This window comes from Nyctereutes procyonoides, unplaced genomic scaffold (assembly GCF_905146905.1).
Source record: "Nyctereutes procyonoides isolate TBG_1078 unplaced genomic scaffold, NYPRO_anot_genome, whole genome shotgun sequence".
Lineage (NCBI taxonomy): Eukaryota > Metazoa > Chordata > Mammalia > Carnivora > Canidae > Nyctereutes > Nyctereutes procyonoides.
In genome coordinates, this window is record NW_026575155.1 from 14,403,787 (window position 1) to 14,419,416 (window position 15,630).

At 57.5% G+C, this 15,630-nt stretch overlaps 1 protein-coding gene across 5 annotated transcripts in view; it reads right to left on the reverse strand.

The window, feature by feature from the left end:
• Window positions 1–15,630, reverse strand: part of TMPRSS2 (transmembrane serine protease 2) — a 35,027-nt gene that overhangs the window by 2,228 nt on the left and 17,169 nt on the right. For all 5 annotated transcript variants that reach the window (XM_055313717.1, XM_055313719.1, XM_055313716.1 and 2 more), the window contains exons 6-13: window positions 11,400–11,526; window positions 10,026–10,136; window positions 6,921–6,964; window positions 5,255–5,426; window positions 3,802–3,977; window positions 2,739–2,834; window positions 1,649–1,791; window positions 1,152–1,304 (exon numbers count right to left, since the gene is read on the reverse strand). In XM_055313717.1, the coding sequence (XP_055169692.1) occupies window positions 1,152–1,304; window positions 1,649–1,791; window positions 2,739–2,834; window positions 3,802–3,977; window positions 5,255–5,426; window positions 6,921–6,964; window positions 10,026–10,136; window positions 11,400–11,526 (1,022 nt within the window). The remainder of the gene's footprint in view (window positions 1–1,151; window positions 1,305–1,648; window positions 1,792–2,738; window positions 2,835–3,801; window positions 3,978–5,254; window positions 5,427–6,920; window positions 6,965–10,025; window positions 10,137–11,399; window positions 11,527–15,630) is intronic.

Here is a 15,630-nt window from a genome sequence, read left to right on the forward strand (position 1 = left end):
CTGGAGACCCGGGATCGAGTCCCACATCAGGCTCCCCGCATGGAGCCTGCTTCTCCCTCTGCCTGTGTCTCTGCCTCTCTCTCTCTCACTCTGTGTCTCTCATGAATAAATAAATAAAATCTTAAAAAAAAAAAGAATAAAAATCATACTTAAAAAATAATAATAAAAAATAAAAATAAGAGTAAGAGTAAGAATGTCCATTAATTCCATCCCACTCCTCTGAGGCCTGCAGCCTCGCACACACTGAAAACATAGGATACAGTTTGCAAATTTACGGGATGTTCTTCGTCATGACGACGTGTCCCTCTTGAGGCCACGTACAACCCCTTAGTCTATGTCCCTAACCCGGAGCAGTCACTCTGAACCACCCCAGGCAGCCATCCTCACTACTTGGGCTCGAATAAAACTCTTTTTTTTTTTTTTTAAGGAATTCTAAAAGTTTTGTTCATCTTGCGTGGACAGGATGTGCCCCTCCCTCGACTGCGTGGGCCCCTTGGGAAGCAGAGAGGAGACAACAGAAGCTTCCCTTTAACCAATAAGCCCCGGCCCTGGAAGGGGTGAAATCGGGGCAAAGCGCCCACGGGGAGTCCTCGGGGTGGGGGTAGGGGGTGAGATCCGTTTCTAGCCCAAGATCTGGGCGGAGCCTGAGAAAAGGACTCTGCGAAGTGGTGAGAGGCAGGTGGGAAGGATTGCAGGGAACCCCCCGGACCCTTCCCTGTCTTTACCTCCTCTCCTCGTGCCAGAGAGCTCCAGCCCGGGGCCCACGGGACCGGGCACGGCCACAACCCCCTGTGGCTGGTTGGCCTTGCTCTGCTCTCCGCCCATCCCCAGAAGGTGATCCCGTGAGGTCTGGGTGGGTTAACAGGGCCAGCAGAGCACGGGGAAGCCCATCTAGAGCTGGCTCTGGACTCTGAAAAGCTCTTCCCTGGAGTTTTTCCACCCGAGTGAGCCCTGGGCCGCACGCAGCAGCGAGGGTGCACAGTAGAGGGACGAGGGTGCGCAGTAGAGGGACGGAGGGCGGTGCTCACTGCAAACCAGAGCCTGGGAGGTGGAGTCTGGGTGCCCCCCTCCCCCCGTCAGCCTCCCGCCGGGAACCCACACCCCACAGACTTCTGGGCTTCGACAGCAGCCTGGGAGCACGGGAAAGTTACCCTCATTTGCCGATAAATCCAGTCGGTGAAAACGGTCATGTTTCCGTACACTCCCGGCCTGTTAGCCTTGGCACAGCCGGATCCCCAGCTCGTGTCGCCGATCAACCACCAGACGCGGCTCTTCAGAGTGACCAGGGGACCTCCGCTGTCACCCTGGGGGACACAGCAAGAGCAGGGGTTCAAGCCGCAACCCGTGCACGCAGCCGGCCATGCACAGAGGGTGGGGGTCGGGGTCCCCATGGGAGTTACGAGTGGGTGTGCGGCTTTCGTGTCCCCCCCCCAAGTAGAGGGACAGTGACATATAACCTCGAGACTAGCGTGTACCAGGTAGGAGCTGCTAGCTAAATTGTCGACCGTAGTTTAAAATAGTCCAGAAGCTTCTTTCTGTCCCACCGACAAGCTGACAAAATGAAAACCCCCGGGGGGGGGGGGGCGGGGGGCACGCAGCGGCGCCAGGTGGGCGGCAGCGCAGGTGACAGGTGACGGCGGGCACTCACCTGGCAGGAGTCGACGCCTCCCCGCAGGAAGCCCGCGCAGATCATGGCCGGAGTGACCAGGTTGTTGTAGACGTACTTGCTGTTGCAGCGCCAGGGCTCGATGAGGGGCACCATGACCGCGTTCAGCTCGTCCGAGGTCTTCCCTGGGACAGAGGACGACGCCCAGCTGCCACGTGGCCAGCGGCCCGCAGGGGACAGTGCACTCCCTCCCGGGACACACCGCGGCGACAGCAGCGCCCTGGGCATGTCCCGTCCCCCTGCCCCCCACCCCGGGGAAGCTGGGTCATCCAGACCCTTCCTGTCCCGGGAGGGCCTCCTCTGTGTTCTAGAACCTCCCCCCCCCCGCCCCCAGCCACTGGGCCCTGAGGCTCCGTCCCTCACCACCCCGCTCCTGTGTTCCCACCCTCAACAACCCCACGGCCCCACTTCTCTGCTCCCCTGCACGTCAAGACGTCTCTAAGCCAGCGTGGGCTCTTGTCACCGCTGCCCCCTGGCTCCCACCTGGCCGTCTCCACGCGGGTGTCCTCCGGGCACCGCGGGCTTCACGTGCCAACATGGGGCCCCTCCCTGCCCTCCTCCGCCCCAAATCCTCACCGAGCGCCCCGGACTCCCCGGCTAGGGAAGCAGCACCATGGCCCACCCTGGGGCTCAGAGCACGAAGCAAGCAGCTGCCCTCCCCGGGCCCCTCATGCTCCCGACGCGGACTTTCTTTTTCTTTTATTTTTAAACATTTTATTCATTTATTCATGAGAGAGGCAGAGACCCAGGCAGAGGGAGAAGCAGGCTCCCTGCGGGGAGCCCGATGCGGGACTCGATCCCGGGACCCGGGGGTCACGCCCTGAGCCAAAGGCAGATGCTCAACTGCTGAGTCACCCAGGTGTCCCTGTCCCCTCCTTCCTCTTTTCTTAATAAGATTTACTGATTCCCGAGCAGGAGGAGAGGCAGAGAGAGAGGGAAAATCCTCAAGCAGATTCCTCTCTTGAGCCTGGAGCCCGAAGTCCTCTAATCATGGGGTCAGGAGGATTAAACCCCGGACCTCCCACTTCCAGACCCGGTGCTGTGTCCCCGCGGGGACCCCGGGGAGCCTCACCTTTCTCCTGGGTGGCCCCCCACCCGGAAATCCAGCAGGACTGCTCCGGCTCTAGCATCATGCCCGGGTTAGGCAGGCACACTGGCTTCACTCTGTCTGTTCCCGGGAGAGAAGTGCGGTGAGCTCGGCCCGGTGGGACCGGGGGCCTGGTACCAGCCTCCGTCGCTCAGGGACAAATCCTGCCTCCTGTCCCTGCCGGGCCCCTCCTTCCCAGGAGCAAGGTGCTCCCTTCTCCTTGGCAATGGGATTCTTTGCAAGTTCTGCTTCTAAAAACTCACAACTAACGGGTTTTTTTTTTTTTCCAGACTTAAACCTTCGAGAAAAAGAGCAAATAGGTTTCAAACAATGAAACCTTTTTTCAAAGCTTAAATCCTCAAGGAGCACACCCTTCAAAATACACAGTGTCTCCAGGTGATCGGTGGCAAGAAGGACACACGGGCGGCAGCGGCCGAGAAGCTGACGGGCACTCCCAGCCCGCACCTCCGATGCCCCCTGGACCGATTCCTTCTGGGTCTACACTGTATCCCGGCTTGAATCCAAACCCCTACAAGGGAGGGACGAGGCTGGGCTTCGTCTGTGCCCACGTGGGCCGGAACATTCCAGCGGGGCCCTTGGATGGACTAGAACGGGGGCCGAATGAGAAGCTGAAGGAAATTGGTGTTTTTTTATTGTTGTAAACTGTGAAGTATCTGGTTTTCGGGATTTATGTAAAGAAAGTAAAGTAGTGATGAATTTTAGACAGTTCTCAACCGGAGGTGACTTGGCCCCCGGGGGATGTTTCACAGCGATGGGACACTCTTTTTGTCACAACTAAAGGGCACTGAGCGGGTGGATACCTGGGATCCCGCTATATGTCCTACTATGTGCAGGAGGGCCCCACGGCCAAGAGGCATCCGACCCCAAGTGTCAACAGCGCTGTGGCTGGAAACCCCTTCTGGGCTTGCCTGTGTTGATGAAATCATCGCTCAACGCAAACCCCTCCGCCCGGTGAGATCGACCTCTGTCCTCAAGATGTGGCCAAAGCTCTCCGCGCACCCTGAGCCCCAGGGACACAGGTCCGTACCGTTAAAAGTCAGAGGCGTCTGCAACTTCATGAGGGCAATGTCGTTGTTCTTGGTCTTGGAATCATAATTTGGATGGGAAATCACTTTTCCCACTCGGTGTCCGTGTCCATAGAACATGAAGGATTGTCTCAAAATTCCCGCGAAGGCCGTCCAGTACCGCGCGTTGTTTAGAGGTCTGGAAGGCAGAGCCGGACACCACTTAGCATCTCAGACGCGCGAACGTCACTCACTTGGTGACATTCAAAAGCAGGAGCCAAGTGTCCAGTAGGTGACACGACCTGCTAGGAGCAGGTCAGCCTGCACATCCAGGGCACCCATGTCTGTGGAGGCTCCTCCACAGGGCAGGGCTGGGGAGGAGGTCTCAGGCTCCTCCCTCGGCTCCACAAACCCCCCCCCCCCCCCCCCCGCCGTGAGGCCCGTCCCTCCTGTGCTCCTGCCCCGGCCTGCAAACCCTCCGGGTTCTGAGGACACTTTCACTTGGGCCTGATGCCTCCTTGAGGTTTCAAACCTCATTTCTGGCAGGACTGGGTCTTACCTATGGGGCATCTTCTCGCACACAGTGGGTGCTTAATAATAAATGTGCACGGATGCCTGGGCTCCAGGCCTAACAGCCATCAGGGCATTAGCTTTATCTAGGTGCTTCCCTTTGGAGAGAATCCCAGTCCCGGGGAGGGGGAAGGAGGTCAGAGAGGGAACACCACTGGGTAATGAACGTGGGTCCGTCCACCCTCCCAACAGCCCTCGGGAGGAGCCGGCTCGCCTGTCCGGCAGGTGTGCAGAGGTGACGCTGTGGCCGGCCACCTTGAGTGAGCGGCCCGCGGCCACGCGGCTGGGGAATGGCAGAGACCGGACCCCAGCCAGGCTCGAGCTCATTCCAAATCAGAAAGGCAGCTCTGCTGCGCCAAGTTTCCTCCAGAACGGGCACGTGACCAAAAATCTCTATGTTTAAGGAACAAGGAGGAGGACGAGTCCTTCCACAAAAGCTAGCGCTATACGTTATGGCCACCTCCCCGCTTCCTGCCCATCTGTGTGGCCGGCATCTGACGGAACTTTGGGGCAGAGCGAAGGGAGGTCCCCTGGTGTCCTCCTGAAGACGGGCATCCAGGGGAGACCAGGCCTCCCACGGGGCCAGGGGTGCTGAGAACCCAGGGAGGGTGCGGGCTGGAAGGGGCCCGGCTCACAGCAGCACCTGTCGCACACGGAGCCCGCCCGGAGCGCACCTGCTGAAGGGACGGGCTTGGCGTCCGCTCCCCACGCACGAGCTCACCCGACCCTCCGGCAAGGCCTCCGCAGCGGGTGCCGTGCCCACGTCCAGGCAAAGAAACCGGAGCTTGAAGAGGTCAGAGACTTCCCTCCGGGTCACATGGCCCCAGAGCCAACTCCAAACCCACGACCTCACGGCCCTGAGAGCCGCCCCCCCCCCCCCCCCGCCCGACCCTGTCAGGGACTTACTCCTCCACACAGTGGGCGGCTGTCACGATCCACTCGGGGCTGATAATAGAGCCTCCACAGACGTGGGTGCCCTGGACGTGCAGGCTGACCTGCCAGGGCCAGTCCCCCAGGGAGGCGCTGGTCCCGCCCACGATCCGGCTCTGACGGGTCACCTTCGCAGAGACCCCGCACTCTGAAAGCCACAAGCACCGCCGGTGAGCACAGCAGGGCCGCCCCGGGACCCCGCAGCCTGGGCCCAGCCAGCGGGTGGCTGCTCTCGCTGCCTCTCATTCCCACTGGTCTGGGGTCTGAATTTGAGAGAATGTGTCCCGATCTCTTTCTGGTGGAGGGGAGGAGAGGATGGCCCTCCAGCCCCCCAGGCCCCGGGGCAGTCCCGCTTCTGCGGGCACTTGATGCCACCTTCTGTTCAGCACTCACCCCATCAGTGTCTCTGGCAGGCCCGGCCCAGGGGCCTTGGATAGTAAAGTGCCTGCACCTGCTTGAGTCATGGGGAGACCCGATGCTCAGAACAAAGCACAGGAGGGTGGGCAGGAGGGAGGGAGGAGGAGGAGGAAGAGGAAGGAGAGGGAAGTACAGGGAAGGAGGGGGAAGGAGGAGGGAGGAGGGGGAGGGAGGAGGGGGAGAGAGGAGGAGGGAGGCAGGAGAAGGATAGGGAAGGAGGAGGAGGGAGGAGGGAGAGGAAGAAGAAGGAGGGGGAAGTACAGGAATGGAGGGGGAAGGAGGAGGGAAGGAGGAGGAGGGAGGCAGGGGAGGGAGGAGGGGGAAGAAGGAGGGAGAAGGATGAGGAAGGAGGGGGAGGGAGGAAGAATGAGGGGGAAGGAGGAAGGGGAGGGAGGAGGGGGAGGGAGAAGGGAGAAGGATGGGGAAGAAAGGGGAGGGCGAGGAAGGAGGGGGAAGTACAGGGAAGGAGGGGGTAGGGGGAGGAAGAAGGGGTAAGGAGGAGGAAGAGGGAGGAGGTGGAGGGAGGCGGGAGAAGGGAGAAGGATGGGGAGGGAGGAGGGAGAGGGAGGGAGGGGGAGGGAGGGAGAGGGAGGGAGGGGGAGGGGGGAAGATGGGAGAAAGGAACAGGGATAGGAAGGAAGAAGGAAGGGGAAGGAGGAAGGAGAGGGAGGAAGAAGAGGGGGAGGGAGTGTGGGACCCTCAATGCCTGGCCTGGTGCCACTTGTGCGCCACACTCTCTTGCGGCCTAAAGCAGCTTGAGCTGCGCGCCCGGCCCGGAGGCGGCTGCTGGGACCGTGGGGTCACGCAGCCCACCCAGAGCAGCTGCTAGTTCCATCTGCTCACCCTGAAAAGCTGAGCTCTGGGGCCATCCCAGAGAGGGGAGCCCAGGGACGGTGCACCCACCCTGGGAAAAGTGTGGGAGCCATACATAATCCCGACACAGAGACGGGAATTGCCAGGGCCCGTCCATCTCCCGAGCTCGACGTCCTCACGGGACGGTGCTCCTGGACCGGAGGCTGACGGAGGCTGACGGTGTCTCCAGGACACCGCGGGACAAGACAGGTGTTCCCTTGGGGGGGGCGGTGCAGATGGGGCACAGGGCCTCTGGGCGCATCCCAGCCCATCACCCCGCCTCCCCAGACCCAGGGGAGGCATTTCTGAAGGTACAGAGTGACTGTTCCTATTTAGGGAAAGAAAAAAAAAGGGGTAACCAAGCATCACTTACCTATACAGCGTAAAGAAACCACCGTTTTTGAAGAACAGACGTCACTACAAAAGAACAGGGCACGTTCTGGTCACTGTGATAAGCAGGGGATGCTCGACTCTCAAGACTCTTAGAGAGAAACATTTTCTCCCCGTGTTCTCACTCCCCCGCCTCCCCACGACTGAAGACTCAAATAAGGGGAGTGGATCCAAGTGGGGGGTTTCAAGTCTCCGCTGTGTGACCTCGGGCTGGTTACTTAATCTCCCTGTGCCTCAGTGTCCCCCATCTGTAAAGTGGGAGAATGAGGGTAGCAGGTCGGACTGGTTGTAAGGGGAAGCACCCAGTTACACGAGCTACTGTTTTTATTCCCAGAACTTAAAAGTCAGCCTCTGGTCTTGCACGGGAGTCCCCCGTGCACATGCAGGCCCCTGCAACTGCTGTGCGCTCACCGCACACGCAGCAAGAACCACCGACCGTTTGCTCAGAGCCGAAGGGCAGTTACTTGTTTGGGAGGAGAGTGTTCGAGGCTACGTACAACCCGCGCGTCCTGCCCCAGGGGGAGCTGCCCCTAATACATCGCGAGGGGGAGAAGCAGCCCTAACATGTGGGCGTTTGCAGCTGGTCAGACCCGCAGGGGCCAGGCCCGAGCCGTGCCCAAGCCACGCGGTGAGCGACAGCCTCCTCCGCCGGCCAGCGGCGCTGACGGCACCGGTTGGCCAATCCTGCTGCAGCCTGGCTCCATGCCAGCCCCCTTCTAGAGGAAAAAGCATGAAGATGCCAATCACAAGGGGCACCTGGGTGGCTCAGGGCATGACCCCGGGGTCCCAGGATCGAGTCCTGTATCGGGGTCCCCGCAGGGAGCCTGCTTCTCCCTCTGCCTGGGTCTCTGCCTCTCTCTCTGGGTCTCTCATGAGTAACTAAATAAAATCTTAAAAAAAAAAAAAATACCAATCACAAAATCATCTCGCTTCCTAACAGCATCCAATCCAGAGCAAAGCCCCTGCTTCCTCGAACCTCCCCAAAAGGACCCAACACCAGCCTGAGTCCTATATATCAAGTCACCTCTGACACCCTCACACCAAGAGGCCCCACGGTTCCAAGGACACCCCGTGGTCTCCGGTTGCAAGACATAACAACGCCAAGAGAACACATGCTTTCATTAAAAGAAGATGTTTTGGGGGCACCTGGGTGGCTCAGTGGTTGAGCGTCTGCCTTCAGCTCAGGGCATGACCCGGGTCCCGGGATCGAGTCCCGCATTGGGTTCCCCACAGGGAGCCTGCTTCTCCCTCTGCCTGTGTGTCTCATGAATAAATAAATAAAATCTTTACAAAAGTAAATAAAAGAACAGGTTTCTAAGAGTCATGAGGCTGATTGTCCTCCGTGTGGAGGTGCACCTGCAGCCACCAGCGTGTGGACACGCCCACGGTCACGCAGGTGAGCCCCGCCGGGAGCCTGCGGCTCGGGTATCAAAGCCAAGAGAAAGGAGCCTTGGCCCCCTTCTCCATGTCCGGGATGCCCCGTGCCAGGCAAAGAGCACCTCGTCCTCCCCCCAAACCCGGCTGCCACCTTGTGAGGCCCCGAGGCTCCTGCGGGGAGGTGCCAGCGGCCCCCTGCTCAGCCCTGATTCCGCGCGTGAGCGTCACGGGGAAGGACGGGAATACCTGGCCTTGACGGAGAGCCCAGGCAGCTGCGTTTGGCTTCCTGGGCGGGCAGGCGGGCGCACCTGGCCAGGCCGGCCCTCCTCCCGGGCTCAACCCGTCACATTCCTGGGGACAGCCGGGCGGAAGCCAGCCCCCCAGCCACGCAGCTGCCAGGAATGCAAACCGGCCACTAGGCTCCCCCTGGAAGGAAAGGAGGGGCGCCGTGGCTACCTCAGCCTGCCCCGAAATGCAGCCGCTGGCACCTGGGCGGTGGGGAGGAGGCGGCCGGCCAGCCACCTGGGGGTGACTGATGGGGACCTGGGAGCTGACCAAGGCTCGTGCACAAAGGACGCTGTGTGACTTTGCCATTAAAGGACAGCCACGGAGTAACGACGATCCTAGGAAGCCCGCACACCCGGTGAACATACGCAAAACAGCACGCGGAGCTTCCGCTCCTTCCCTCGGCCCTGCTGACCGGTCAAGCCGTCCGTCACGGGATCTGCTGCTCAGGTGATTTTCCATCCGCTGGACACACCGTGACCTGCCCAGGGCCACACGCTGGCTCCGACGTGCAAGACACATCGCTCCCTGCCCCGCCCAGGCCCCCGGAATGCTGCCCTCCCCCCCGGGCAAGGCGGCCTCTGGCAGGTGGCCCAGGGCCAGGGGACCAGCTGCCCCTGCCGCCTGGGATGGAAGGGGTCCCTGAGCGGCAGGACGTCCGGGCTGACACTGGCAAAGTCCAGGGCAAAGCAGGCTCAGTTGGTCGCCCCGGTTGGGACCCCGAGGCTTTCTCTGGGATTCCTGGAGATACACCCTGACACGCTAATGTCTGGGGAGTAAAGAATAGCAGTAAAGGGGGGCGCCTGGGGGGCTCTGTCGGTGAAGCGTCTGCCTTCGGCTCAGGTCATGATCCCGGGGTCCTGGGATCAAGTCCCACATCGGGCTCCCTGCTCAGCGGGGCCGCCTGTTTTGCTCTCTCTCTCCCTCTGTGCCTCCACCCCCCTGCCCCCGCCACGCTCGCTCGCTCTCAAATAAATAAAATCTTAAAAAAAAAAAAAACGCAGTAAGGAGGACTCTCCATTTTATGATGTTATCCAGTGGCAGCAAGGGCACAAACCAAATGACAAATAAGCGCAGCCGGTGGCTCAGCGGTTTAGCGCTGCCTTTGGCCCAGGGAGTGATCCTGGAGACCCGGGATCGAGTCCCACTTCGGGCTCCCCGCAGGGAGCCTGCTTCTCCCTCTGCCTGTGTCTCTCATGAATAAATAAAATCTTTTAAAAAAATGACAAATAACCCACAGCTGCTTCCCAAGGACGAACCCACAGCAACCAGCCCCGCGTGGAGTCCAGACTCCTCATGAGAAACTCAGCAATGCAAGGAATTACGGCGCAGAGCAACCAGCCTCGGGACCTCGTGGTTCTCCGTGGTGTCTCCTACTCGCTCTCGGGACAAATTTTCCTAAAGGAAACACGAAATCGCCACCTACCTGTGGTACAGTTTCTTGTAGAGATCCATATGGCCGGCGCTTATGTTCAGCTTCATGAAGCTGGTGGCCCCGCTGTCATCTGCTATTCCTTGGCTCGAATAGAAACTATTCCTAGAAGAGGCAGAAAATGTTCATTGAAACGAGGGCTTCGTCACAAGCCATTGCAAATCCGGTGCCCTATCGTCGCACGTCTCTCCGGCGGTGCTCAGACTACGAGGAACAGCTGAGCGTTTGGAAGACGAAGATCACAAGGTCTAATCAAGCCACCTCGGGTGTGAGAAGCCCCTCTGCACCCGGTAACCGGCAACTGTCGGGGAGAAGCTCTCTCTGCCGGTTGTTTTCTAATCTCGTTTGGGTTAGGGATGTTTTTAAAAATTTTTTAAAAAGATTTTATGCATTTATTCATGAGAGACCCAGAGAGAGAGGCAGAGACACAGGCAGAGGGAGCAGCAGGCTCCCTGCAGGGAGCCCAACGTGGGACTCGATCCCAGGACCCCAGGGTCACGCCCTGAGCTGAAGGCAGATGCTCAACCCCTGAGCCACCCAGGTGTCCCTGGTTTGGGTTAGGGATGTATGAGTACGTGTAACTTAAGAAAATTTGCAGGTATTAAGACACCACCAGCTACACGATCCCATCAGGTCCTGAATGGTGATGAGGGCTTCACAGTGTCATTCCCTGGCGATTTGGGGATTGGCATTTTGAAATATTTCATTAGCTAAGATGCCAAGTTTCTTATCAAGTGGTAATTAATTCTGAAAAATGGCATATGGAGATCCCCCTAGTATTGCAGGGGAGCCACACAGGGACACCCCGAGGAAGAGGCCGTGGTGATGAAACCACACAGACTTCTTCCCCGTGGGGCCAGACGGCTGCCACGTGCCCCTGACTGGGAACCCCTGGGAGGGACCCTCTGCCTCTCCCACCCTCCCTGGGGCCCCCTGCAGGACCGAATCCCCTTCTGTGTAAATGTGATGTCACTGCTCTCTTGTTCAAAAGCTCTAGGGCCATCCCCCAAGCCTGCCCGCCGTGAAGATCGAGCACGATCTGTTCCCCTGCGTCTCCCCCAGAGCCCCCTGCTTGTCCCCAGCCAGGCGTCACCCAGCCCTCGGCCCTCGGCCAGCGCTGTGGACCTTGGTGGCCGTGGCACTAGACGCCCCCGGGTATCTGGGAGCGGATGGCGGTGGGGAGGCGGCGGGGCTGGGTGCAGTGAGTCGGGTCCTCTAGATGCAGAGGAGGGTGGGCACCTGCTGGTTTCCCCGACCAGCGCTGGGAAGGAGACAGCTGTCCCCAGCATTGGGGTGTGTGCTGTGGCACCTCCGGGGAGGGGCTCAGAGACTCTTTGCTCTGTTTCTGCGTCTGGGGCCACAACTCACCGGTAACCCATGTCCTGGCACGCGGCCCTCCCGTAGCTGTCACTCCAGTTGTCCTGACACACGGGGTGCCAGGACTTCCTCTGGGACGAGTACACCTGGAGGATAAAGTTCGGTCCGTAGAGGCGAACTGCACCAAGGGAGACAGTCTGTGAGTCTCTGTAGGTTGTCCGAACGCCACCCGGGCCCTCCCGCACCCCCCCCCCGGGACACAGAGGTTCAGAGGTGCCAGGCCTCAGGCCCCCTGCTCCCCGGGCGCTGACCACACACGAGGGGGGTCCCCGGTCTATCCCTTCCCGGCTCGAAAGTGCTCTCCACCCCAAAGGACTGATAGCAGGTGTTCAGACAAGGACTTGCACGCGGATGTGCAGCAGCAGCGTTTTTCACAACAGCCACCAGGTGGGAAAACCTAAGCGGCCACAAACAGATGAACGAACAAAATGTGGTCCATCCACACCGAGGAGCATCATCAGCCGGGAAAGGAGCGAGGCCCCGGCCCACGCTCCAACCCGTGGGAGCCATGACGACACTCTGCTGCGTGGAGCATCCAGACACCCTATGCCCCAGGCTCTGTGACCCGCCCGGAGTAGGAAATCCATAGCGACAGAGAGTAGATTAGCGGCTGCTTAGGGCCCCGGGTGGGGACGGAAGGAGGGACAAGCCGGGGGGCAGGGGAGTGGGGGGATCCCCGCTCTGGCTTCCCTGAACAGGTGATGCAAGTATTCTAAAATTGAAATGGTGATGGATGCACTTCTCTGTGGATACGGAAAAGCCACTGAATTGTAGGATGAATTTTATGGCATGTGAATTATACCTTGATAAAGCTAATGTGATTTTTTTAAAGATTTCATTTATTTATTCATGAGAGGCACAGACACAGGCAGAGGGAGAAGCAGGCTCCCTGCAGGGACCCCGAGATCACGCCCTGAGCTGAAGGCTGATGCTCCACCATGGAGCCACCCAGGCTGTCCCAAAGCTAATGTCTTTTAAATAAATGGATAAGATCAAGGATTTTTTTTTAAATGATCTTCTAAATAATCATTTTGAACAATAAATTGACCCCTCCTGCTCAATACCCTGGATCCGGGCAGTGCACCCAGAGATGAGCCAAGTCCCCTGGGCCACGGCTCTACCTCTAAATCCAGCAACTCAGCTCTGCCCGAGTGACCTCAAGCTGTTTTGTTCAAAGAAACGAAACATTATAGACATAACATAGGTTAAGCCTCTCGCTACTCCAGCGCCTTCTCCCCTCCCCGGAGGTCACCACAGTCCAGAATTCTGAGCATTCTCCTCGTGTGGGCAGCTGGGCGCAGCCACAGAGCAGGATCCCGTATGGCTCGAGGATCGGCAGGTGTCGTGCATGAATATAAACGACCTTGATGACACCGCACCGGGAGGGAGGGCACGCTGCCGAATGCTGTGTCCCGCCCGACGTCACTTAAGCAAAGTCTAAAAATGGGTGAAACCGTGCTCTGAGGTCTGAGTGGGGGGGACTACGTGTGATGTAAAATATAAAATGAGGACCTGGTGACCACAGACCTCACACTCGCCACCCCCACCCCCCGTCTGGGGCCACAGCCCACTCTCTGGACGTTTGGACGGACACCTGGGGGCTCATCCCCTGTGAGGTGAGCATCTGTAGGTCGGATTGTTTCCTGATGCTTCCGGGATGAGTGATCCCACATACCAGGTGCGTGCAGGCTAGCCACGTGCTACGTGAGTGGATAAACACACTGTGGCCCGTCCAGATGATGGAGTATTATTTGGTGCTAAAGAGAAATGAGCCATCAAGACGGGAAAAGCCAGGGAGGAAAACCTAAGTGCACGTCACTAAGTGACAGGAGCCAACCTGAAGAGGCTCCAGACTGATTCCCCCACATGAGCTTCTGCTTTGTTCAAACGCAAATGCATGATACACGTGTCCACAACGGCAAGACCGAACTCCAGTGTGAACTAAGACCTTTAGTTAATAAGAATGCATTAAAAAAAATTTAAAAAAATTAAAAAAAATAAGAATGCATTAATTAATCATTGGCTCATCCATGAAAATGGAAGCCCCATACCCCAGTGCAAGGGGTCAAAAATGGGCAGCTGTGTGTGGGGGACGGGGATTTGGGAAGTCTGTATTCTCTCCTCAATCTTCTGTACGTTTGACACTGCTAAAAAATAAAGTCCATTAAATTAAAAGAAAATAACTGGAATTAGGGGCGCCTGGGGGGCTCAGCGGGTGAGCTCAGGGTATGGTCCCAGGGTCCCAGGATTGAGTCCCACATCAGTCTCCCTCCGTGGAGCCTGCTTCTCCCTCTGCCTGTGTCTCTGCCTCTCTCTGTCTCTCGTGAATAAATAAATTCTAAAAATCTTAAAAAAAAAAATAACTGGAATTAAACATAATTGCAAAACTAAAAATAATACTGACACTGTGGCATAGCAGATAGTAAAGGAGACTATTTGATTTGTATCTTGATTTGTGGCCCTCTTAGAGATTTATTTTTCCCCTTCCATCAAATGCTCACTAGGGTAGGTGATGGGGAGTAAGGAGGGCGCTTGCTGTGATGAGCGCAGAGTTGACCAGGTGTTGCATCGCTATGCTGTACACCTGAAACCAATATTCCGCTATAGGTTAACTAACTGGAATTTAAGTAAGAACTTAAAAAAAAATGCAACTTGGGAAGAAAGCACGACAGCGGATGTGCCAGTGAGCTGGAAATGGTCTCAAGCTCAAGTTCTTTTTTTTTTTTTTAAGTATTAGGGATCGTTTGGCTTTATTGAGGCACAATTGATGAAGAACCGCTGTATATACTTAAGGGGTACGGCCTGGCGTTTGTTTGGATTCATGCACAGGCCGTGACGCATGCACCACAATCAAGCGGGGTGACACCCCCATCTCCGCACACGGCTTCGCTTTCCTCTGTGGCGAGCACATCTGACGTCTTCCCTCTCGGCCAATCTCAAGCGTGCAAAACAGCGCGCTTGCTGGGCCACCCCGAGCCATTCTCGTTTCTCTCGTGACAGGTAAACGTCACAGAAACCATGGCAACAGATGTAGAAAGTGAACTAATGTTAACAATGCTCGCACATTCAATACGCACATAAATATATTCGAGAATATATACACTCCTAGGCAGAGAACGCTCTGCACGTATATTTGAACGTTTTCCACGGGACGGGGGATGGTCTTGAGCACCAGAAGACGTGCATTTCATTGAGAATCATTTCTGCTCTACGAGGTGGGCGACTTAGAAGCACACCAGATGCGTGTTCTGATGGGATGCAGAACACGCACACGACGTCATGTTCATCTACTTGGTCTTATGTAAATAATCAGCGTGGAAATGATATAAACCGCAACTAAGGGGAGTCTATCAAATTACAGATGTGCAAACGCTCCGACCCGGCAATTTTGCTTCTGGGGCGTGTCTCCTGCCAATGTGCTCCTGTGGTTGGAACACGCGTGTTATGTCCACCGAGAAGAGAGAGCTCCCGTGGCTCCGGAGCCACACACGGGAGCACGGGGTGGGCCGCCGCGGGGAACACGGGGACCCGCGTCCCAACCAGAAGTGGTCCTCAGGACGTGGCATCAAGGCCTGCGTGGTCGGCTGGGCAGTGACCACTAGAAAATGAGGACCGTGGGAAATACGCACACGCGTATTTGCTTTTTCACTTAAAACCTTAAAGAAAAAAAAGTGAAGGAAAAAACGTCTATATGTTGCTCCTGAGAAAGTAGCGTGATTGGTTGGTGCCTGGGCACACATGCGTGCATGTGCGTGTGCATGTGTGTGTGAGCAGAGTGGGGGAGAATGAGTTTTCCTTGCACCCTATGGTCCTTCCCGATTTCGACCTACTTGAGGATGTCAACTCCAAGTATTTAAATAAACACAACGTAAACATCAAGAAGAGAGGAAGGAAGGGGAGAGCCTGCAGGAAATAGAACAAATGTGTCTTGCCGGAGTCTCTCCTTGCACGCGTGCATGCACACAGATGAAAACACCAAAAGCCATCACCCATGATAGCTTAAGGGTGCTCTATGAGCCTCAAGGCCCCCTACTTAAGAGAATGGGGAGGGTCACATCATCACCAACGTGCAGGCAGGGCGCTGTGTTGAAAGTGTAAGGAGCACATGGGTCATTGCTTAGTGTAGATACGCTCCAGACGCAGGCACAGCTCAAGGGACATGGGTGACCCCAGGGGCCGCACGGATCCAGGGCCCAGCCTTCCTCTCCGGGGAGTCCCACCG